The sequence below is a fragment of the Pteropus vampyrus genome, unplaced genomic scaffold, assembly GCF_000151845.1.
Source record: "Pteropus vampyrus isolate Shadow unplaced genomic scaffold, Pvam_2.0 Scaffold23, whole genome shotgun sequence".
NCBI lineage: Eukaryota > Metazoa > Chordata > Mammalia > Chiroptera > Pteropodidae > Pteropus > Pteropus vampyrus.
The window spans coordinates 10,432,239-10,454,707 of NW_011888804.1; the positions used below are offsets into that span (position 1 = coordinate 10,432,239).

The window sequence follows — 22,469 nt, forward strand, 5'->3', positions numbered from 1 at the left end:
TATCAAAACAAGTGTTGGGGAGGATGTGGAGAAATGGGAATCACACCCATTAGGATGGCTGTTATCAAAACAAGTGTTGGGGAGGATGTGGAGAAATGGGAATCCTTGTGCTCTACTGATGGAAATGTAAAATGGTGCAGCTGCTGTGGAACATGGTACAGCAATTTCTAAAATAAATTAACACAATTACCAATGACCCAGTGAGTCTACTTCTGGGTATACACCCAAAAGAAGTGAAAAAGGGAACTCACACAATCTGTACACACAAAACTAAAGATGGAAACAACCCAAATGTCCATCAATGGGTGAATAGATAAAATGCTTACCAACAAAGTGTTACAATGAATGGACAAACAAAATATTTACACCACTTAAAAATATTTAGAGTATGAGAATATGACTTCCAGGCAAGATTTATTATTTTTTTTATAATACATTGCACAATTCTTAAATTTGATAAAATGTAGTACGCCGCTACGCCGCATTCTATAAATAAATTTAACCCAAAAAAGACTAAAGAGTATGTCAATAAAACGATTTTTTAAAGTCCATTGTGTGTGTGCACAAGGAGATACACAAAAACAATTTCACTATCAAAAAAAACGTAAGCAATAAAAGTAGAGCAGCATTTGTATCAGACAAAATAAAACCAAGGTTCATCATTTCTACTAAGCAGAACACTTCACTTATGTAAAGATTCCCTAGACTGCAGTCGTGAACACGGATCATACGGTGCTGCACCGGCAGCGAAGCATCCCTCCCTCACGGAGAACCCACCCCGAGAAAACCAGCGAAGGGGAGCTACGGGGATCTGAATAAACACCGTGCAGCAGAGCCGAAGGACAGAGACCTGACCGGCCAGCTAGCTGCCCCCGCCCCCCACCGCCCCAAGATCACTAGCAGGAAAAAAGGCAAGTTTAGGAAGCGGGCACTGCCCACCTTCGGAGTTGCCTCCTGTGCAGCAGCAGCAGCAGGGGCCGCCGAGGAGCCCCTTGGTGCGAGCCAGCCCAAACGTGGGCGCCGGAAGAGGGCGCGCCCGGCTCAAGCCGGAGGCCACGATGCCAGGGGCCGGTCGCTGGGCCCCGAGGGACACATGACCCTCCGTCCCCCGCCCCGGTGTCTCCTGCCGGCCTCCCCCAGGCGCCCAGAAACCACACGGGAGACAGAGGTGGCTGCGGCCTCGGCCGACGTGATGAGTCCTAGGCGGGCAGCAGCCCGCGCACACGCAGCTCGAGCAGCGGGGACAGCGTGTAGCGCAGGCGGCGGAAGGCGCTGTCGGAGCGGAGGCGCCAGAGCCCGCGGCGGAGGGCGTTGGGGTTGACCACCGCTAGGTAGAGCAGCGGCAGCACCAGGAAGCCGAGCGGGAGAAGAAACAGCGTCTGCAGCGCGCTCAGCACCCACAGCCTGCGGACCGGTGGATGCACTGAAGGACAGACCCGCGGTGGTCCGCAGGACACGTGCAGGGGGGCGGACCCCAGCCCCGCGCGCCAGCTGCCCGCCCTCTAGCTCACCTGATGCCTGCGCCACGGAACAGCCGCTTCTGCTGCGGGGAGAGAAGGGGCGTCCAGCTCCACCGCAAGCGCGCGGCGCGGGGTCTCACGAAGGGGCGTGTAATCAGTCCCCCGGGAATTGAGAGTGTCTCTCGTGGGGGGAGAGTCCAGCGAGTGTGCGAGAGGGGGCGGGGGCCGTCGGGGCGGATCTGACGGGCCCCCGTGGGGAAACGGGCCCGCGTGAGTGTACGGTATTCCCGTGGGGGCGGGTACCGACTCCAGCCCTCCCCGGCCCGGCGCGTGCTCACACAGTCGGCCTTGGCCACCTCCTCCATGAGGGAGCCCGCGTAGTCCTGCACCCGGCGAGGAGGCTGAGAGTCGCAGCTGCGGGAACAGGCGTCGAATTGGACGATCTGTCCCAGCCACAGTCGCCCCGCCATACCCAACAGAACTAAATCCCTTACAGGTCCAGACCGCCCCGCAAGGCGTCCAGCGCAGCCGCCGCTTCCATCACCTTACCCTGCAGCTCCTGGAAGGGGTCGGAGTGGGGTCTCAAGACTAGGGAAGGCCTGGGGAGGGGGAGGTCGGGGTGGGATGGGGGACAGGCCGTTGCCACTCTGGGGTAGGAGGAATGGAGGTCGTAGTGGAGTTGGAGGTGAGCGGTTCTCGAAGCGGAGTGGGGCAGCACCTGCAGGACTCCGCTCTGCTCTTGGAAGCTGGCCCAGGCCTCCTCCGTCCGTTGTGCGCCCTGGGGCGCGGGAAGCCTCGATTAGACTCGGGAAGACACACCCTCTTTCCACCTTCCAGCACCTGCCCAGCCTCAACCCACACCCGAAGCCGACCCTCCCCCTCAGACGCCGGCTCCGCCCTCACCTTCCGCAAGCCCTCCGCCTGTATGGCGTGCTTGGCCTCCAGCAACTCCAGTTGTTTCTTCAGAAGAGCCAAAGAATGTCAGGAGCCTGGCACACCCTGCATCCTGCTGCGCCTCAGGTTGGCTGCCTTGGCCCTCAGGACCCCGCTTGTCACCGCGGTTCCCAGGTTGTCAGGGCCTCGCCCAAGTCCCGGTTGTGCCCGCCCCCGGCCCTAGGGGCCCCGCAGGGAGCCGCCCCACTCCCAGGTGGTTATGGCCCCGCCCATGCTGCCGCTCCTACCCTCAGGGCCCCACCCAAGCACCTGCAACGCCATCAGTTGGGCCCCGAGTTGCTGCTCCGCACGCTGCTGACTTAATTGTTCTCCTCCGTAGTAGAAGAGCTGAGGGTGGAGCTTTGTGAGGATGGAGTTTGCGGAGATTCTAGGGGCGGGGTGTATATTGGGAGGCAGGAACCGGGCGGAACCGGGGCAGAGACTAAAGCGGGACTTCCTAGGGGAAGCAAGAAACGGGACATCTGCTGACTGTACCTGACTTGATAGCTCTTCCCACTGCTCCTGCAGCTGTCGGTTGTGTTGCTCCTGCGGAGGATGGGGGGGGGCGTCCTGGGCCTCACCGAAGTACTGTCCTCACTGCCAGCACTGCCCACCCCACCCCGCGTGCCCTGCCCCGTCAATGGCGACACCCTTACCGCAGGCACCGCCCCATCCAGGACACCGCCCTCTCCAACGCACCCCCCGCCATCCAGGGCCGCGCCCTCTCCGAGGCACCACTGTCTCCGCAGGCACTGCCCCATCCCGGGCCATGCCCTCACTAGGTCTTGCTTGCGCTGCTCCGCAGCCTCCAGCAGTCCGCGGGCCCGCTCCGCGCGCTCCCGCGCCGCCGCGCGCGCCTCCCCGCGCAGGACCCTCGCAGTCTGGCTTCGCCTCCGCTGCAGGCTACAGAGGGGAAACTGAGGCGGTGCCACGGCGAGAGGAGGCGGACACTCAGGTCCCCTGCGCCCCGGGGAAGAACCAACTGTGGCTGGGCCGAGGAAGCCCACGTCGGGTCGCTACACTTTCCATCGTGGGCCCTCTGAGATCACCCGTTCTCCACGGCTTAAAGCAAAGGTTCGGGCCCGGGGTTCGGGAGAGTAACCAACGGATTGGCTAGATTCTGCTAAGCCCCGGGTGCGGCCACCTGTAGTGCCGACCATAGCGCGCCTGCCCCGCAGGTGGAGCCGAGCTCCCCGCGCACCTGCGCTCGCGCTCGCGCAGGTCCTGTAGGCGCCCAGTGAGGCTCTCGCTCTCAGCCTCGAGCCCGCGCACCATCTCCTCCAGCTCCTGCTTCCGCAGACGCCCGTCGCGGTTGTCCTTCTGCAGCTGCAGGAGCAGCTCCTGTGTCTCGGCCATGGCTCTCCCCGACTCTGCCCCTGCTGCCTGCCTGGGGGACCAGCACACGGCCCGCGTCACAATGAGCAGCAGGGGGCGCCGGAGCGAAGATCCCTAGCCGAGCCAGACGCGAATCAGGCGGGATCACACTTTGTCATTTGCTCATTCATTCATTTAAATATTATTTATTGTCCTTCACGGAAGAGCTACAATCAGATCTATAAAATTTAATAAAATAGTGTTACCTAATGCAGAAATTTTGAGGCAAGATTTGTTCCCCCACATTACAGATGGCACTTGCAAACGGATTAATCTCTCTTGTGGAAAAGACAATAATATATATATCAAGATCCTAAATATGTTCATATCTTTATCAAATTCCCACTCCTGGGAATTTGTACCAGGAATAAAAATATTTTTTAATTATTACGCATTAAGTGGTTCACTGAAGTGGTTACAGTAATCACAAAAAGGAAACAGTTGTAATTAAAATACTCTATTTGAATATTACTGTGGCATGTATAAAGATATGATGATGTTTAGTGAAAAAAGTAGACTATGATTTAGCATTTATGCTAAAATAACTAAGATTATAAGGTATACGGACAAGATCTTTAAAGAAAACAGAAGACAAGCTATTTCATTGTTTGGCGAGACTAGGTAAACTTATCTTTTTAAAATCTGCTTTTATTTAGCCAATTTCAATTATGAACTTGGATACAAAAATCCTAAATAATTAGCTAACCAAATCCAAAGAGATGCATTAAAAAGGTACATGCAAACCAAGCAGAATTTATTCCAGGGATTGATCAAGACCAGAGAACCCATGTCATTCACCACATGGAGAGAGGAAGAACATCCATGTTTTAGTGGTCCTTTTCAATAGATGCAGAAAACAGGATAGAGTTCAACTTCTATTGATAATTTTAAAAGGGCTTTTCAAAGAAGGATAAAAAGAGACTTTTTAACCTCATGAAGGCTACTTAGTAAAAACGTGAAGTAAAAAAAATAGTGTGGATCAACTAAAATGATCTAGGATCAAATAAAGTCAACATGAAGAAACCTGAACATAATGTAGATGATAAAATAAAAGGAAGTAGAATGAGATGTACCCATAATATTTACATAAACTAAATACATAGAGTTAAATTGAGGAGGTGAGGACAAGGAGGAGAACAGGATTGAGGGTGAGGGGGCCATGCACGAACCTTGAATGAGGACAAGGGTCATGCATGCTGTCCCTGGGGCCATCGGAGGGCCACAGGGAGGGTGGACTCTGCAAGTGACAACTCTATAGATGCCAGTGAAGTTTTAGGAAGCCTGCTATATCTAAGAACTAAGTCTCTTCTCAGTAATGTTGAGAAATGTAAGCAAGATTGAAGTCACTTTGGGTTACTTACAGATTAAAAACGACCACAAATGTTCTGCAGTCCTGCCATCAGGAGGTAGAGCCTGTTTCCCAGCTCATGAATCTGGCCTCACCCTCATGTCTTGATCTGACCAATAGAAGGAGGCAGAAATGACGTGTGAGCCTGGGCCTCAGCGTTCTTGCAGCCCCTCTTGCCTCTTAAAACCATGGGGAAGAAGCCTGGTGGGCTGGCAGCCACCTCAGATCACACAGCCCCAGATGGCCCTGAGATGACTGCAGACCCCAGGCAAGATCTGCAGAACTACACAGCTCAGCCCCGCGGAGCCTGGCCCAAGTTGCTGACCCAAGAGAATTAAGAATAAAATGGCTCTTGTTTTAAGCCATTGAATTTTGTGGGTGGTTTGTTTTGTTTGCAGCACAAGGTCTGTTTTGTAGCAAAGGATTACGAGTTACTAGGTGGTAATTGTATGAATATGACACCATGCAGTAACCAGGCCACTAGCAGTGGGGGTGGGCAACTTTATTCTTGGCTTCTCCTTTGTTGGAATCTGTCGCCTAGAGTTCAAAGGTGAACCCCAGGTGGGATGGAGTGGGGGCAGGAACAGAATGGGGGGAGGGTAGGAGCTGTGCTTTCTCAGTGTCCACCTCCTTAGGCACGTGATTCTGTGAACTCCTTCGACCCTTCCATCATCGAGGAGGTAGCACTTAAGTCCTCAGTTTGCACAAGGACACGAGGGTGCATGAGTCCCCCGAGGCCCCCCTACCACCTCTAGATTCAAACTTAGATTGATCTGAATCCAGAGAATGTGCCTCTGATTTTTACTTTTTCCACCTGTTGAGTGTCCATACATCGGCCCTGGCATCTGCTTCTGTTCTAGGTCCCCACAGATTTAATTTCCAGACTCAGGTTGTAATATGGGCCACCCTCAGCAGGATAGACAGGTTTATGGGGGGCGGCGGGGGCGGGGAGGTTATTATTGTTTTTTGCTGTTTTTCTCTCCCAAAAGGCAGGGAGCAGATTCTGCTCTTCATCAGCGTGAGGCCAGGGGGATAAACGACTGTTTAGTATCAATCATTTCTTTTCTAGATAAACTACAGAACTGTCTTGTCAAATTCTCCCAAGTACCTTGTTTGGATGTGTATTGAGGTTGCAAAATGTCCCCTACATTAAGTCTATCAAAAGGGGAGAATGGTCACTTTTCTCTCTTCAGTGATCTGCTCCAAGAACAGAGCATTTCAGTCCAATCCTGCAAGTCTTCTTTCAGCTTCTGTCATTTTCAGACAGGGTTAACACATTCATCAAGGTTATGACTGTGTAGCTTGTGTTTTGTTACTATTATGAAAAGGCTCTTTTAAAAAACATTTCCTAAATGACAATCGTGGCATATATGTGTTATGGGTTGAATTGTGTCCCCCACCCCAATTCACTTGCTGGAGCCCTAACCCCTAGTACCTAAGAACGTGACCTCATTTGGAAATAGTGCTATTGTGAACATGATCGGTTAAGATGAAATCATATTGCAGTGGGTGGCCCCAAATCCAATGTGCCTGGTGTCCTTATAAAAAGGGGAGATTGAATATAGAGATGAGATGCACGCAGGGAGAACCCCCTGGTTGAGCCAGGCCAGGACAGACCCCACCCCTGTTGCCTTTGCGGGGAGCAAGGCCCTGCTGACACCTTTATCTTAGATCTCCAATCTCTAGAACCATGAGAAGCAAGCTGCTGTTGTTTGAGCCACTTAGTCTGCGTGCGGTAGTTTGTCATGGGCACGTGACACACTAACACGCTATGCCACACCACGTTCGCCTGTGATGGGCCCAGCCACTCTCATAGTTGTCCAAGTGGCTCTGTCTCTAGATGTAGCCAGGAGTGGGCTCAGCATGAGCAGCATCCTGCAGGGGAAGGGGCCCAGGACTTACTGGTGACAGTAAGGACAAAGCACCTGGGGGCTGGGGTAAATTAGCACAGGCCGCTAAGAGTAGTAGGGACTATGTCCAAGTTTTACACGGCAGCGTCACAGAAAGACCCTCTTATGGAGTGGCCATGGGTGCAGGGACCGCAGCGGGTGCTAAGAAGGGGAGACCGGGGAACTGAAGAGAGCCTGCGGCAGATCCAGCAAGACCGTGCGAGACACCGATTAGGTGTGAGCACCTCTCGTTGGCTGTCTGGGAGTGAAGCGCTTTCCAGCTTTGGGACTTTCTCAGACTGTGGGGGGTGGCAATGGCAGTGGTTCAGCCTCGAACTCTGTGCCTCAGTTTCTTTACCTGTAAAGTGGGTCTATGACTAAACCCTCCCTCAGGGGTAGAGGAAGCCAATGAGGTTATACAGTTTAAGTTCTGAGCGCTGAGCCTGGTACCATCTAGGCCTCGGGTTGTCAGACGCCCCTGGCACTAGGACACCCCGCTTCACTTCGAGATGTGAGGTCCTAGGTGGCCACTGAGCCCCAGAAAGTAGCTTAGTCCAAACCAAGATGTGGGGCACTATAAAACACACAAGTCAATAATGTTTATATTGACTACATGTTGAAATATTTCAAGTATTTTGGGTCCAATAAAATATATTAAAATTTGTTTCACTTGTTTCTTTATATCTCTTCCTGTGGCTCCTGGAGAATATGCTGGCATTCTGTTGGAGGACACTTCTACGGTCAGTCTTGTTGGAGAGTGCCACACCTCCAGTGCCCTGTGTCACTTCTCCCTCCAGGCCCAGCCTGCATGGCGATCTCCTACCTTTGTCTGTAGCATCCCTAAGACCCAGACCAACTCTGCTGGGCAGGCATCATGACCCCGATGGAGAATCACAGATGGGGAAACTGAGGCTGAGCGATGACAGGTTACTCGGTAGTAGCAAAGCAGGTGCCCATGCCCCTACCTGAGCTCAGGAGAGAAGCCAGAAGCAGTGTCTGGTCATAATGGGCAGTGACACTGGCCCACCCTTTAGTGAATTTTCTGCAGCCGAAGAGGATGAGCTGATAGGCGCTTCTGGGGATGCATGCAGGAGGAGGGGTCTCTCCAGGCTGCTGACCCCTTCCCACCCACTCCTACCCCCTATACCTTCATCTGGACCAGGAGAAATCTATGCTTGCCTGCTGGGGGTGAGGGGAGTTGGGAGCGAACCTGGGGCCAATTATGCCATTCAGGAACCATGAAACCTAAGCCACTTCCCTTCAGTGGCTTGGAGGTCTGGACTGAGCACGGGCAATGGTAGCCGCGGAAATAGAAAAACTCCCGGCCTTGGTGCCTCCAAGTCCTGCCAGGAACCGCCAGACCCAGGGAACAGGATGCTGGGGTCTAATTTCCACAGCCACTGTGCCTTTGCTCTCCTGGATCCTCACTGGAAGCACCTGCCTGTCTTCCAGTTGGCTTATGTGGCCCATTTCTGCCCTTTCTTAAGGACTCAGATTCAATATTCTCTTCTCCGAAAACCACCCTCCTCCGCCAGGCTGGGTTAGGCCATGTCTACTCCCTGCATGGCCATGTCCACTTCCCAGGTGTCCATCAGGGTGACACTGGCCTGACTAGAGCCATCCCACAGAGGGCAGCTCAGAATAGGGGGGATGGTGTTGGCTGAAGGTAAATCCTGCACTGCCCTAGAAATTTTTTTTAAATCTAGAAATTTCTTAATGATTTGGTAATTTCAAAAGTATAGTTGATTATAATAGTCTAGTACATGTAGGTGACATTTCTTCCAACATTTATGAATGTTAAGAATTTAAGTAACTTATGAACTTATGAAAATTTTCAAACATATAGAAAAGCTGAGAGATTTTTAAAGTAAACTCCCATAAAGCCAGTGTCTAGATCTCACAGTCGTGTATCCACCTGCTTCCCAGCACATGACCCTGCTCTCCACTCCACAGGCAGCTGCGGTGTCAGTCCAGGCACAGAGCTCACTCCGCCCTCATCTTTATGGTTGAATGCAGTAATTTCATGTTTATTGCACAGTCTCGTGAGAACATCTATGATGCTAGGTCAATAAATGTCTGTCGAATAAGAGAAAGAACAATTACAAAATCAGTGCCCATCGTGCAGATGCCTTTTTTGTGTTTGAAACTTATTTTTGCCCCCAAATAGAAAATGGTTTAAGTAAACTATGACATATCAAATAATGGAAGACCTTCCACGTAAGCAACTATTTGATAAAAAGGGTTGAGTGGCCTCCCTGTTGAAGCCCCTTCTCTACACTGAGGTCTCCCCTCTACACCCTGGGGGAGGAAACCAATATTATAGCGTTGTTTCTTTTAGTCTCAGCCCCCTCAGGCAACAGTCAATTCTTGGTTCTCCCCACGCTGACCACTGATCACACTCAGCCAGGTAACCTTTGCTCTCCCTCATACTGCCCTGTCTAGGGTACCTGGCCCCCTGGCCCCCAAGGAGAGTGTATGTGCTGTCTCAGCCTGAGTGACTACCTTCCACCAGCCAGCCACTTGGTGACCTCCCCCTTCGATGACCTCCCAATTCAGTGCATGGTTCGTGCAGGTTCCTGGTGGGGGGGTGGGGCAGGGGCACCACCTCCTGGCTGGCTCCTTCGTCCCCCAGGCCCAGGGGTATGGGGCCAAGGCTGGCCTGTGCTAGTTGGGTGGATAGCACAGACCAGGCTGCAACAGAGTATTTCGTCTCATCTCCCACCCTTCTCTAGAGCATTCTTCAAGGCTCTGATGCTAAGAAGCTCCAGGCCAGTTTAGCATAAGGCCCTTGCCTTGGTCCTTCTGTCAGAACCATCACGGCCGATTCATTTCACATGAAAGTGATCTTATCTCCCTCTAACCCACTGTGCAAGGGTGAGTGTGATGAAACCCACGTCTTAGGTGACCATTTGACTGGTTCTAAATAACTTTCTAGGGTTTTCATTCTTAAATGAGACCCTGCCAAGGTCACCCAACACTTGAGGAAAGCCTTTAACATAATTTTTAAAAGGATAAAAACCACCCAAAAAGTAGGACTCTAAATGGGAACTAGATACAATGTAAGGAATGAAAGAAAAACTTTTAAATTATTCTTTAGAGGGAAGAGGTTACATCCATGAAAAGAGAACAAAATGTAATAATCAAGGAATGGGAAAAAGGAAATCAAAAATAATTGCTGAGATATTTTTTAAGAATCAGTAAGACTTTACTGAAGGTAGTGTCTCCAGAGTGAAACCAACCCATTAAGTGTGCAGCCCAAGGAATGGACAAATTGTCTAAATGACAGACGACACTGGGAACTGGATTTCTCATGACACTGGAAGACAGAGGCCAATGGAGCAACACCTTCAAATTTCAGCAGGAAAATGATATCCAACCTTCCATTCTATACCCAGCCGAAATATCAATTCTGGGTAGTTTAAAACCATTTCTGACATTCAAGATCTGAAAAAACCTATTTCCTATGTGTTGTTTCTCAGGATGGTACTGGAGGAAACATGCTACCAAAACAAGCATGTAACTCAAGAACACATGGGGTCCAGAAAGCAGGGCTTCCAATGCAGGACAAAAAGATAGGAGAACCCCAGCCCAATCCGTGCAGAACAGCAACCTCCAGAGGGAATTCCCCTGGGGAAAAAAATGCAGAACAGATAGTGTCTGGTTCTTGGAAAACTATACTGGGAGACATTTCACAGAGTTAAAAGCTGAAGATTCAAATCAAACCAAGCTATTGAAAAAGAAAGATAATTTTTAACCTCAAGAAAAATAAGAAATTGTACAAAAAAAGACCCAGTACGCCACTTGGCTCAGCAATATACAAAGTTACATAGTGATAACAAGTATGAATTGGCAAATCGCACATTACATCAGTTTTTATATGAAATTAAATGGAACACAGCTGTGTCCATCTCCTTACACTGTTGACGGCTGCTTTTGTATTGTGACTGCAGAGCTGAATAGTCACCAGAGACTGCTTGGCCCTCAAAGCCTAAAATATTTACTATCTGGCTACCTTATAGAAAAAGTTTGAAAGCCCTAGATCAAACTAAACTATTTGAGGAATATAAGGGGAGAGGGCAAGGGTACAAATGAAGCAAACTAAAATCCTCATCTATAAGTCCAAACTCTAAGAAGGATGAATGAAGACAGCAGTGTAAGACTCTAGAAACATGGAGACAAATGAGGAAAATATTAAAAGTTGTTGCCTGCATAATGTGCAGTAGGGTTGGGGGGACAAAACTGTTTTTGTCTTAAGGCTTTTTAAGAACCATTTGATTATTTAAACTGTTTAAGTATTGCTTTGATAAACACCGCCCTTCTCCCTCAAAAAATTTTTAAACGACCGAATGGCACCATGATTTAGAGCAGCTATATCCATGTTCTGCTGGAGGTCTGGGGTCCCAGGCTCATCTGCTGCTGCCCTGGAGCCACTTAAACACCTGCGGTCCACGTGTCAGGGGTCTAAACTGGTTAACTGCCCTCCTGGCCCCATCCCCAATCCTCCTCCAGCATCTTCACTCATCCTGGGATTCTCACCCTCGAGGCCGGAAGGGACAGTTCCCCAGAGAATGAGATCTATTGTCCCCGCCCCAGGAAAAACAAAGATTATCCTCTTTTCATTCCACCCCATCTCCCTTGACCCCGAGGCCAAGCAGGAAAGATCAGGAGGGAGCAGTGGGCATGAGAGCTCCCCCGCCCTGCCTCGGCCCCACTCTGCTGCCCAAACAGGTAGTCCTGGGCATGAGCCAGACCTCCCCTCATCCAGGACACCAGGTCCATGCCGCCTTCTACATATCCATTGCTTTCCAACCTGCCTCAGCCAACAGAGGCCAACAGTGCCCTGTTGGATGCCAAGAGGATACGAACCCCAGAGTGCTTGTTCCCTGGACCAGCACCCAACCTCGGGTTGCACACACATGCTACCAAATGAGGTCCCAGCACATCTGAAACCTGCCCTGAGGACAGTGGTGGCACATGCCCATCCCAGCTCTCACCCTTCTGGGTCTTGGAAGCACTAGACAGAGAAAGTAAAGCAGTCTGTCATTTAGCAAGAAAGAACAGACACAGAGCACAGACCCCACAAAAGATAATTTTCAATCAAGCTTTTAATGAAAAGATCATAAAATAACAGTTTCTCATCACTGTACATTAAGACTGCACGCTTCTGAATGGAGAGATCAGTTGTCGGTGAATTGCTTTTCTATGACACTTGAGGGCCGCATACTTGCAGCTCTGACCTGAATTTATCCAAACTCTCAAGGGAAGTGAACTCAATGTAATGACTAACAGCGGTGGTGGCTAGTACAGGAGTGCGATCATGGTGTCCTCCCCCCTTTCTGGGAAGGACACAAAATAGGACATGATCCCTCTTCCAATTGGGATTAAACAAAACAGCTATAACCCCATCCCTCTCCCTCCCCCTCGAGGTATTTATGAATGGGTCAATGCCCAACCTGGGGTCCCCCAAGGGGGAAGGGGAAAGCAAGTGATAGGTGGGGTACAGAGAGGTTCCCCTCAGCACCTGGCCCCACAGGGCCCCGCCAAGTGGAGGGGGGGGAGCCCTGGGGATCCTCTCTGCCCCAAGTGAGGTCTGTTATGCAGCATTTTTGAGGTCAATAAATTACAGCAATAAATAGCAAGGTGAGGTAGGGGGAGGAGTTCCTGGTAGAAAATTAAAGTGAGGTGACTGAAGCTGGGGGATCCTGGGCAGCCTCAATTCCCACAGCACACACCCACCCCCCGATTTGGAATGTCAGACTGAGGCTCTGGGTTAAATCCCTCTCCATCCCCTCACTCCTGGCATTGGATTCACAGGTTCAATGACATCTGCCCCTACGTGACTCTAAGGAACAGAGCTAGGGCCTTGGTCCCTTAAGGGGGCACGGCAAGGCTGAGATCCCTTGTTTGTTCTGCTTTTGTCCCACAAGCCTAGGGGGACAGGACGGATGCGGCCACCTCTTCCCTGAGCCCTGCTCTCCTGGCTGCCCAGGCCTCACCTCAACTCAGGACAGCTTCAGGGAGGGAGGCTGGGTCTGCCGGCCCAGCCAACCAGCCCAGATCGCACTCCTGTACTCAGCCAAGTCCAGTGAATACTGACAGGGTTGGGCAGAGGACAGCCCAGTGCCCCCCAGTGGTGACAAATGGGAAACACACACATGGCTGCATGAGGTTCTGAAAAGTCAGTCTAGGTCCAGATTGTTCATTTCACAGGCTGAGGTGTATGGCTATGCTGTGAGTCTCTGAGATTTGTTTAAAGGTTCATCTTTTCTTTTTTGCCTTTTTTGCAATCCTGGATGAGCCCTTGCAGTGGCTCGGTCTGGTGGGAACGTACTGTGGCAGAGCCCGGCCTGCCACTTGCTTGCCCCAAGTCTGAGAAATAAATACATTCATCACTGCACAAACATATTGATACAAAAACAACACTGTTCAGAGTGTTTGCACCGTCTGTGTTAGTAAGGACCAGTCCAGTGATACCTTCCTGCTGCCAGTGGGCAGGGAAGCGGGGGTGGGGGGAAATCCCCCGAGGGTCAGGGACCAGCCAGAATCATGGAGATGCAAAGGTCCTGGCTTTTTGGCTTGAGGGACTCTCACATCAACCCATCCCAGGGTCACGGACAGAGCAGCAGGGGGTGGGGGTGGGGCTTTGCCTCCATCCCAGGGCCCAAGCCCAGACAAGGGTCCAGTGGCCAGAAGGCCGGTCAGCACTGGCCCAAGCTCTTTGGTGCCAGCTGGGCTTGGAGAGGCCCATGGCTAGAAGGAGGGCTCAGGTGAATCCGGGGGGCCTCACACCTGCCCCGGGCCCCCGGCTGCTCCTCGGTCCGCACGCTGTTCCAGGGCTGACTTGGAAGGGCCTCTAGCAGAAGGTAGAAACTCACTGGAACTGGCCTTACAGCTGCTGAGGTCTGAAACTGTAAAAGTTTATGTAAACAATGAGATAAATATATTAGTATCTTTTTTCTGAGCCTGTTGAGGTTCCATACTCATTCAAAATGTGCTTTGGTTTAAAAAATAGGTTTTGTGAATTTGGGTATGAGCTTTTTTTTTTTTCTTTTCTTTTTTCTTTTTTTTTTTTTGTTGTTTATCCTCTCTTTCCTACATGACATCTGCTATTTTCTGTTTCCTGTTTCTCCGAAACATTCAGGAATTAAGTGACTAAAGCAGAGAACTGTAAGCCGCCCTTGGCCTCCAACGGCCTAATTTCCTTGTGAGGCTCTTAACACACCTCCACGCACACTCTCGAAAGCACACACTCCACATGAAATCAAAGGAAAAAGAAAACAAAACCAAGTGTTGTGTCAATCCCGACCCTCCCCGCAAACCCTTAAAATCTTAAATAGGAAACTAGTGTTTTGCTTTCTTGTTAAAATACAGAAAAGGCTCGATACAATACTCAGGTGGGTACAATACTACGTCGCACAAACGTCGTTGAGTGAGGGGCCTTTGCGCCCAGTCCCTGAAGCTCTGCAAATGAATCACTTACTTTCACAAGTCACCTCACGTTTGCGGCTGCCCACAGCGCAGGAGGCCACACACAGGCCGGGTGTGTGCATACCTCCCGCGCAGTACAGACTTTGTGTCGTGTGGTTTAAGTGCTGATGGAGTGGGGAGGGGTCAGGGGAGCAGAGGGACCTGGGATAGGCCCTGCCCCCTCACTGGCCTGCTGGAACAAGAGACCCTGGGTCCAGTCCTCCATTTCCTACCCAAAGGGAAGAGGAGCTGGCTCAGGGTTGGGGGCGCCACATGGAGGGCTCAGCCAGGAGCCCTCACTCCCAAAACACGCCATTCACCACTCGGGTCCCTGAACTCAGGCTCTGTTTTCAGCTGGAGGGTCTCTGGAGGGGTGGGGGGATAGGGGATGACTCCGGAATTTTTTGGTCTGAACTTAAAATAGAAAGAAAAAAAGAGGTAAAAGAATGAAACGAAAAAGATAAAGCCGCTGGCCCAGCCTTGTGGCTCCGGTCAGCTGAGGACAGTGGAGCCGACTGCAGCAACCTTGGTCTGGCCGTTAGAGCCGGGTTCCATGCCCGCGGAGGTGCCTGAGGCTGGCAGAGAAACCCCAAGGTGAGGGGTGAGGGGCTAAACCCCAGACAGGCCTGAGCCCATGTGAGGCAGCCAAGCCTTCTAACAGAGTGGCTGTGGGCCACAACTGCCTAGAGCCAAGGCCCAAGGAGGGCAGGTCCCCTCCCTGTCCCCCAGGGGGTACAGATGCTTCAGCCAGCCCCTCCCTATGACTCCACTAAATGGGGCTGCCACTCAAGCTCTTGCATGCCTAGGGGACAGGATGGGGGGGGCTCACTTCCGCCTCATCCTGGCCCTGGCAAGAAGCTCCCACGGAGCTGGAGCACTCACACCCTCTCCTGCGCCCCAGGATGGAGCTGTGGGGGTTCCCTGGCACTCAGCTGCACACTCAAACCTCTCAGGGTAGCCTCGGCTAGCCCTGTGCTCAGGAGAAAACCCACACAGGAACCTGGAGACTCCGAAGCTGCAGGAGCCCACTGAGAGCATGTATTTGGGGGCGCCCAGCTGGGTCTCAGTCAAGCCCAGGAGGGCTTCCCAGCCACTGCGAGCCTGGCTCACTCAAATGCACGTCTTCTTGTGCGCACTAATGGGAGGAAAACAAAAGTGTCACAGCCTCAACTGCCAGTCACCAACTTACTGTTCTCATGAATTCAAGAGGTAGCAAAAGGTCAGAAGTCTCTCCACCTTGACAGGTAAGGAAGAAGGAAAGCGCAACGTCTGTCCACACACACCGCGCACACCACACACACAAAGAAAAGGAAAATGAGAGTACCAACGGCCCTGGCGCCCAGTCCAGCCTCCCCCCTCCCCCCACGAACCCCAGACCTTCCAGTTCAAACATTCACATAAACGTTACACTGGTTTTTCTCTTAATAAAAAACAAGTACCTCTAAACAAAGATTCCTCGGAAACTATAGGAAAAGCACTCTCTCTCCTGAGGCAGCCGAGGCGGGGCTCGGGGCCCAGGGAAGCCTTTGGCCAAGAAGGGCTTCTGGGGCCTGGAGGGTGGGCGCCCTGCGGCCTGCAGCCGGGGCGGGGGCGGGAGGGGCAGCTGCCCCATACATTCAGTCTGCAGACCCAGGCTCAGCCCCCGAGGGGCCGGGAGGAAAATAAACTCTTGTTGGTTTTGGTTTAAAAAACAAAATTCATAAAGAAAAAAGGAACAGATCAGTAGGAATAACAGCAACACAGGCCCGGAGGGCTCTTTAGTTGTGGAGAGGTAGGTGGTGGGGGCCCCCCTGGCTCGAGAAGAGAGGGCTCCATCCCCTCCCATCCAGCACTGCTCCCCATAGAGCCAAGGTGGCCCGCACACGGACTCGCGCTAGTGCGCGCAGGGACACTGGCCCTGGCCACGGGCAGCCCTGATCCTCCCAGCATGGGGAGGGGTCCCCACTACCCCCTGCTCCAACCTGACCTGCAGGGGAAAAAGGCCAGGTCCCTGAGAACCCCGTGACCCACTCCCACAGGCCCTGAGGCGGCCTTGGTCAGGATCCGGAGGTAGACTGCACATCCACAATACACCTGCGGGGCTTGGGACCTGGCCTCCTTCCGCTCTCTTCCCTTGGTACAGACTGTGGATTAAAGCTCTGGGTGGGGGGGCTGGCCAGAGGTGCTGCCAAGAGCCACCCCCGCTGGACCTGGGGTCCGGGTCCGCCCACTCGGCCTCCTTGCTTCTTCCTTCCGTTGTTCCCGAGGGCGAGTCTGCAGAGGGCACCCAAGGGCCGGAGAAGGTCTTTGGCTTCTAGGAGGGGGAGGTGTGCATGCGCAGGTGGCTGATGAGGTTGCGCTGCTGGGTGAACTTGCCCCCGCAGAGCTGGCACTCGTAGGGCTTCTCACCTGAGTGCACACGCATGTGCTCGGTCAGGCGGTACTGGCGGGTGAAGCGCATGCCACACTCGTCACAAGCAAAGGGCTTCAGGCCCAGGTGGCTGCGCATGTGGCGTGTCATGGTGCCGCGCTGTGTGAACATCTTGCCGCAGATGTTGCAGGGGAAGGGCCGAGTCAGCCAGTGCGTCTTCTCATGCTGCCGCAGGGTGGCTGGGTCCTTGTAGGTCTTCTCACAGACTGAGCACTTGAAGGGCCGCGGCTCAGCTGCATAGGCTGTGCTGGGTGCTGACAGGTCCTCGGCCTCCTCCTCGGCGCCCCCACTGCCCGTCTCGTAGGCACCTTCCTCCTTGATGAACAGCTCCTCCTCCGTGTGTGTCTCCACGTGGGCGTTGAGCTGCTCAGAGCTGGGGAAGCCTTTGGCGCAGGGAATGCACACGTACAGGTTGTCCCCGTAGGACACTGTCTCGTAGCCCTCCTGCCGGTACATGTAGTGGGCGCTGGTATGGCCGCTACCCCCCTCGCTCCCACTCTGCCCACTGTCCTCACTCCCGTCCTTGCCATTCTCCTCTTCCTCCTTGCAGGGGAACGGGGGATCCCCGTAGGGCCCACTGGGGCCGCCCCCCGCCACACTGTTGGCCAGGATGCCGTTGGGAACCCTGTCCCCGAGCCCCTCGCTCTCTTCCCCTGGGCAGGGGCCCTTGGGCCCTGCTTCTCTCCGCTCAAAGGGGGAACCGGCCATGGGTTCCTTCTTGCTCCACTCCTTCTTGCGGGCAGAGTGCCGGAGGCTCTTCCGGGGCTGCCCGCCGGGCCCCTCCAGCAGGCTCAGGTGGTTGTCCTCAGCCCCCTCCAGATCCATGGGCTCACTGGGGGTGCCCCCCAGCTCAGCGTAAGAGGCACTGTTGGCAATGGGAGGGGCGGAGGCTGAGAGGGGAGAGCCATGCTGACTGTCGCTCAGCTGGGCTGGGTCATCAGGGGTGAGGGGGGGACCAGGGGTGGCGGGAGGCAAGGGGGGACTCTTCTTGGACAGGTCCAGGCCCAGCTCCTGCTCGCAGCCCCCACTGCTCCCGTTGGTGCTACAACTGCCCAGGCCGGCCTCCCCACTGGCTGGACAGACAGCCCGGACCAGGCCGTGCACACTCTCCTGGTTGGAGCCACCGAGGAAGAGCTCGTCATCTGAGCCTTTGGCCTGGGGGAGCTCTTGGGGGGTGTGGGCCCCTTTGCGCCCATCCATGAGCCCTGGATACCGAGCCTGGATGACGGAGGCTGTGGACAGCCGTTGGCTGCGGGGGGGCCGTCCCATGCCGGTGGCCCCCACCCGTCCAGAGCCAAACGGCTTGCCGGCGCGCTTGAGTTTGCGGCGGCAGAGGGCTGCCAACTCAGGCAGCTGGAGGTAGCTGGCGGCAGTGAGGAGAGTGCTGAAGTTGGGTTCGGCCGGCTGGTCGCTGGGCAGCAGCTTGCCTGTATAGATGAAGTCCAGGATCTGCTGGAACACTGTGGAGCTGACCATGTCCGTGTCCAGGTTGATGAGGTTGTCATGCAGGACCAGGGACTTGAAGTAGATGCTGCTGGCAGCCAGGACGTTCTTGTGGGCCCGGAAGATGGAGTTCTCCACCATGATGATGACGTCACACAAGAAGCCCTTTGTCCTCTGCTGGTTCAGCTGCAGTAGGAGCTGTTTTGAGTGGCTGGGCAGCTCCATGTCGGGCCCCATGTCCCCGCGCCCTGCCCACGCGTACCACCTGGGGGCAAGAACAGGCACGCGCACATTAGCTGACCGGCACCCTCGTGCAAGGGTCAAGGCGAAGGTGTGCCACAGTGGCACTCAGAGGGACCTCCGTGCTGACCTGGCTAATGACAACCTTCTGGGTACAGTACATGGGCAGGGAACTCACAGTGGCCACCGAGGACTCACTCTGCCTGAGAAGGTCCGGGCCCCATTTGCACCAATAAGAAAATGGAAGCAGGGCAATGAAAGTCACTCAGTCCCAAGTAGAGAAACTGGGACTGAACTTGGGTCCACAGCCCAGGGTACTATCTCCATGCTAAATGAAGTCCACGGGGGACCCAAAAATGACCAGCAGAAAACTATGAGGTGCTGGAAACTGGCAGGGACTAAGGAGAGCAGGCTTGAGTAGGCCGACTTCTGTAAGCATGCAGCTTCCCAGCTTTGAGGACAAGCTAGAAATTCAGATTTTTAAGTGAAATCTCTCAATGCTAAATGAAGGTCCTTTTCCCTAAAAACCATGTGGGCCAGATCAAATATGCAACCTCTGCTGTGTAACCTCTGTTCCACACTGGGCACCTCTCAACAACCCTAGAGGCTTCCCAAGCTTTGAGATTTGACAACATCACATTACCACCTCCCAGACACTGCAGCCCATATGACATCCCTCACAAGTACCTCCCCCCACCACATAAGGGCTTCACCCCTGGGTGGGCACAGAGACTGGTCTGGGCCTCTGGGTGCTAGGCAGAAAAGGTGACCTGGCCAAGGCCCTGGCACTGCCTGGGTCCTGGGTCCTTTCTGTGCAGGGCAGTGCAGTCTGGACCTGGAAAAGATGGTCAGCTGGCAACATCAGACTGGTGCAGACACTAACTGATGTCATTAAATAATAAACGTGCAGAGGCCTCTGGCCTCCTCAGGAACCCTGCGGGCTAGGCTGGCTGTATATGTGGCAGGGTCTACAACACAGGGCCATGGGTCCCCACCCTCTCCAGCCCCTCAGGAAACATGAACCATCCCACAGGCAATTCTATATGACAGAGCTGATGAAGGTACCTTCATCTCCTGCTCAGGGCCCAATCTCTGAGAGTAACTAAGTGCTCTGAGCCTTGTCCCAACTGGGACATCCTGCCTATAGGTATTGTACACCCCCTACCCCCCGCCACCCTGTGACACAAACGCTTCCCCTTGCCCCACACCTGCACTTGTTTGCAAAGATAAAAGGGAACCCTAGCAATCATTCACACCTCAAAGGTGGCTTCAGAGCTTGCCCTGAACACACGTGAGTGTCAGACTCCACCAGGGCCTGACAGCAGGAGGCAGCAAACATCTCCTAGGACAGCCCAGTTCTGCAAGGCTGCTAAGCCAGGGCTAAGAAGCTGGAGCCCAGGTCCCATGGGAACCAACCTTCTGCTACCATGGCTTCCACACCGTCCAGAACACCTGGCCCAAAGAAAATGCAACATCAGCTCTACCAACACCCAGGACGCCTGGTGCTCTGAGCCTGGCAAATAGATGGGTGAGGTCAGGAGGTCTCATCCTCCAAAAGCCTGTGAGCCCACAGTGGCCCCTCCTCCCCATACCCCAGCCTCCCCTTCACGCTGCCCAGCACTGCATGCACACAAAAGACTGCAGGCCAGGATGCAGACTCAGAGCTTCGGGGCTGTGGGCTGCCCAGAAAGCCTCCAAGCAGGAGCAGGTGGATGATGTTCTCCCTCCCCTATGCCTCCCTCACCCTTCCCTGGCCTACCGGAGTGCCAGGGGCCCAGAAACCATGTGAGCAGCAGCCAGCGGGGGTGGCCTCCTTGAGCGCGTGGCCTCCGTTGGGGGTGCATCAATGCCTGGTCACCTGAGGAGAAGATGGACATGGTCACCCAGACAGCCATCATCTAGAAAGCGACGGACAGTGAAGAAGGTGCTCAGTAGCCCTGGAGCCCTTGCTCCCAGGAAGGTCTAGGGTCTCTCTGGCTGGGATGCCAAGGGCAGCCAGCTGAGCAGAAGAGTGGCCACAGTCCCCCCACCATCAGGCCCAGAGGCAGAGAAGGTAGCTGGTCTAAGGCGCTGCACCTTCTTCCATCCAGGAGAGTTAGGGTAGTCCGAGGGCCACCTAGGACTAAGGAGCTGGGGGCAGTCACATAATTCTTGGTGGGTGTGGTGGCAGGAGGCCTGGGCAAGGCCCTTCCCAGGCTGGCCACATTTACATAACAAAAGGTCAAAATTGGAGACTGGTGCAATAGGCTATTTATAAGAACCAGTCTCAACCGCTTCTGGCTCTCCGGCCTCCTTCCCTTCCAGATCTGCTCTGCCCCCTCCCTGCCCAGAGGGCCCAGCCCCCTCCTGCTCAGCCCAGCCTGACCACATGGCCTCCCCTCACAGAAGTTTTCGCAAGCTCGGCCTTTCAATACCAGCCTGCCAAAGCTGCTAGCAGCTGCCACCAGATGCGGGTGGGCTCCGGCTCCCCACTGCCCCTAGCTTTGGGCCCCATGGGACAGGGTCCTGAGGTTCTGGCTCCTTGCACCCCACTCAGACAGGCCTGGACTCCCCTGGAATGGAGCCAGGGTGGGGGAGGAGGCCTGCAGCAGCCTGGAGCCCATCCCTGCCTGCCCTTCCCCCACCCTCAGGGCCAGGGAGGCTCAGCAGGTCCCTCAGGAATGTGACCAGACCCGGGGTGCGGGGTGGCTGGGAGGCCTCAGCTCCAGCCTGCCAGCTGTCTCTCTGGCCCCTAGCACAACTCCCCTCTCACAGGGGTGGCCTAGGCGGGAGGGAGACAGTTTGTCCAGGATCCCACCAATGGCCCAGAGGGCAGCAGAACCAGCTCTGTAGGTCCAGCGGCCTGAGAATGTCCACATTTAACGAGGACAGCCTGGGCCTCTCACCTGTGTGGAGAGTCCAGGCTCCCCCATTGGGTGAGGCCAGAGATTGCCAGTGGGACAGAGTGGAGCCCAGAGTCTTGGGGAATGGAGCAGAACCCACTGCACCGCTGGTGATTGGCCAGTAAGAACTGACAGAAGCCTCAGCTGACCAGACGTCCGCCACACAGCCCTGTGCCACCCTGCCTACTCCTCTCTGGACAACCCAAGCCCTGGCCAGGCAGAGTATTTGCCCACTGGCCTCCACCTCAGCAAGTGCCAGACCTTGTAACTAGATAGAAGTTACTCGCCCTTGTCAGGATCAGGCCAGCAACTACTAGATGTGTGCAGGCAGTGGGTGGCAGAACAGGACTCAGGCCTCTCATTAGGTGCCCGCTGCCCACCCCTGCCAGGCATTTCACTGGCCTATGGACGGCCGAGTGGCTGACCAAGGTTTCCCGAGCTAAGTAAGACTTGATTCCTCTCAAGCCTGACTTCCCCACAGGGACACTCAGCAGGACAGGGCAGAGCCAGCCTGCTGTGAGCTCATAGCCAGCTTGATGCTGCCATGTGTGCCACCTACACCAGGCTGGGCCAAGTGTGGGTACTCACTGTGCCTGTAAGCCATGAAGTTACCTCACAACAGGTGTGGTAGTGTCCCCCTGATGCAGGGCCAGGACCCCTATGAGGCATTGCTCTTCTCTTCCCAGTAAAATGATGACAGCCAGAGACCTCTGCCCTCCCACTCACTGTCGGGTGTGGGAACAGCAAGCGTCTACCCTGGAGAGGCCAGAGTTATGGTGGCAAGGTGCCATATAAGTAAAAACATGGCTGTGGGGGCTGGTTCGGCAAGCTGGCAGCACTACGTCCCACTGGGTACAGGGGCTGGGACCCAGCCCTAGCAGGAGCCTGCCACAGGCTGGAATGAGGATACCACCTGGCACCCAGCAGGCCCCTGGCAGCGGGCCCAGGCAGTATGCCTATCAGCCCCAATGATCCCATGCCCAGCTCAGGCCCACTGCCGGCCCAGAGCACTGGCTCCAGGAA

The 22,469-nt window shown here is 54.1% G+C and overlaps 2 protein-coding genes across 2 annotated transcripts; both read right to left on the bottom strand.

The window, feature by feature from the left end:
• Positions 1–951: 951 nt before the first annotated feature.
• On the bottom strand, positions 952–4,117 carry TMEM191C (transmembrane protein 191C). Its single transcript, XM_023528161.1, has 10 exons — positions 3,595–4,117; positions 3,022–3,296; positions 2,889–2,986; positions 2,664–2,741; positions 2,364–2,420; positions 2,179–2,238; positions 1,955–2,019; positions 1,799–1,874; positions 1,512–1,543; positions 952–1,404 (listed from the first exon to the last, which is right to left on the bottom strand). Exons 1-10 carry the CDS (start codon positions 3,747–3,749, stop codon positions 1,200–1,202), a joined length of 1,101 nt encoding a protein of 366 aa, XP_023383929.1. The 5' UTR covers positions 3,750–4,117; the 3' UTR covers positions 952–1,199.
• Positions 4,118–12,091: 7,974 nt separating this feature from the next.
• Positions 12,092–20,477, bottom strand: HIC2 (HIC ZBTB transcriptional repressor 2). Its single transcript, XM_011355938.2, has 2 exons — positions 20,324–20,477; positions 12,092–18,589 (listed from the first exon to the last, which is right to left on the bottom strand). The coding sequence occupies exons 1-2, from the start codon at positions 20,347–20,349 to the stop codon at positions 16,765–16,767; spliced, it is 1,851 nt and encodes a 616-aa protein (XP_011354240.1). The 5' UTR covers positions 20,350–20,477; the 3' UTR covers positions 12,092–16,764.
• Positions 20,478–22,469: the final 1,992 nt, after the last annotated feature.

Coding starts and splice junctions, on each gene's coding strand:
- HIC2 (XM_011355938.2), bottom strand. CDS start 20,349: ATGGTTTCTGGGCCCCTGGCACTCCG. Junction 18,590..20,323: donor TCTGGGCCCCTGGCACTCCG/GTAGGCCAGGGA, acceptor TCTTGCCCCCAG/GTGGTACGCGTGGGCAGGGC.
- TMEM191C (XM_023528161.1), bottom strand. CDS start 3,749: ATGGCCGAGACACAGGAGCTGCTCCTGCAGCTGCAGAAGGACAACCGC. Junction 3,297..3,594: donor CTGCGCGAGCGCGAGCGCAG/GTGCGCGGGGAG, acceptor TCCCCTCTGTAG/CCTGCAGCGGAGGCGAAGCC. Junction 1,405..1,511: donor TTCCGTGGCGCAGGCATCAG/GTGAGCTAGAGG, acceptor ACCGGTCCGCAG/GCTGTGGGTGCTGAGCGCGC.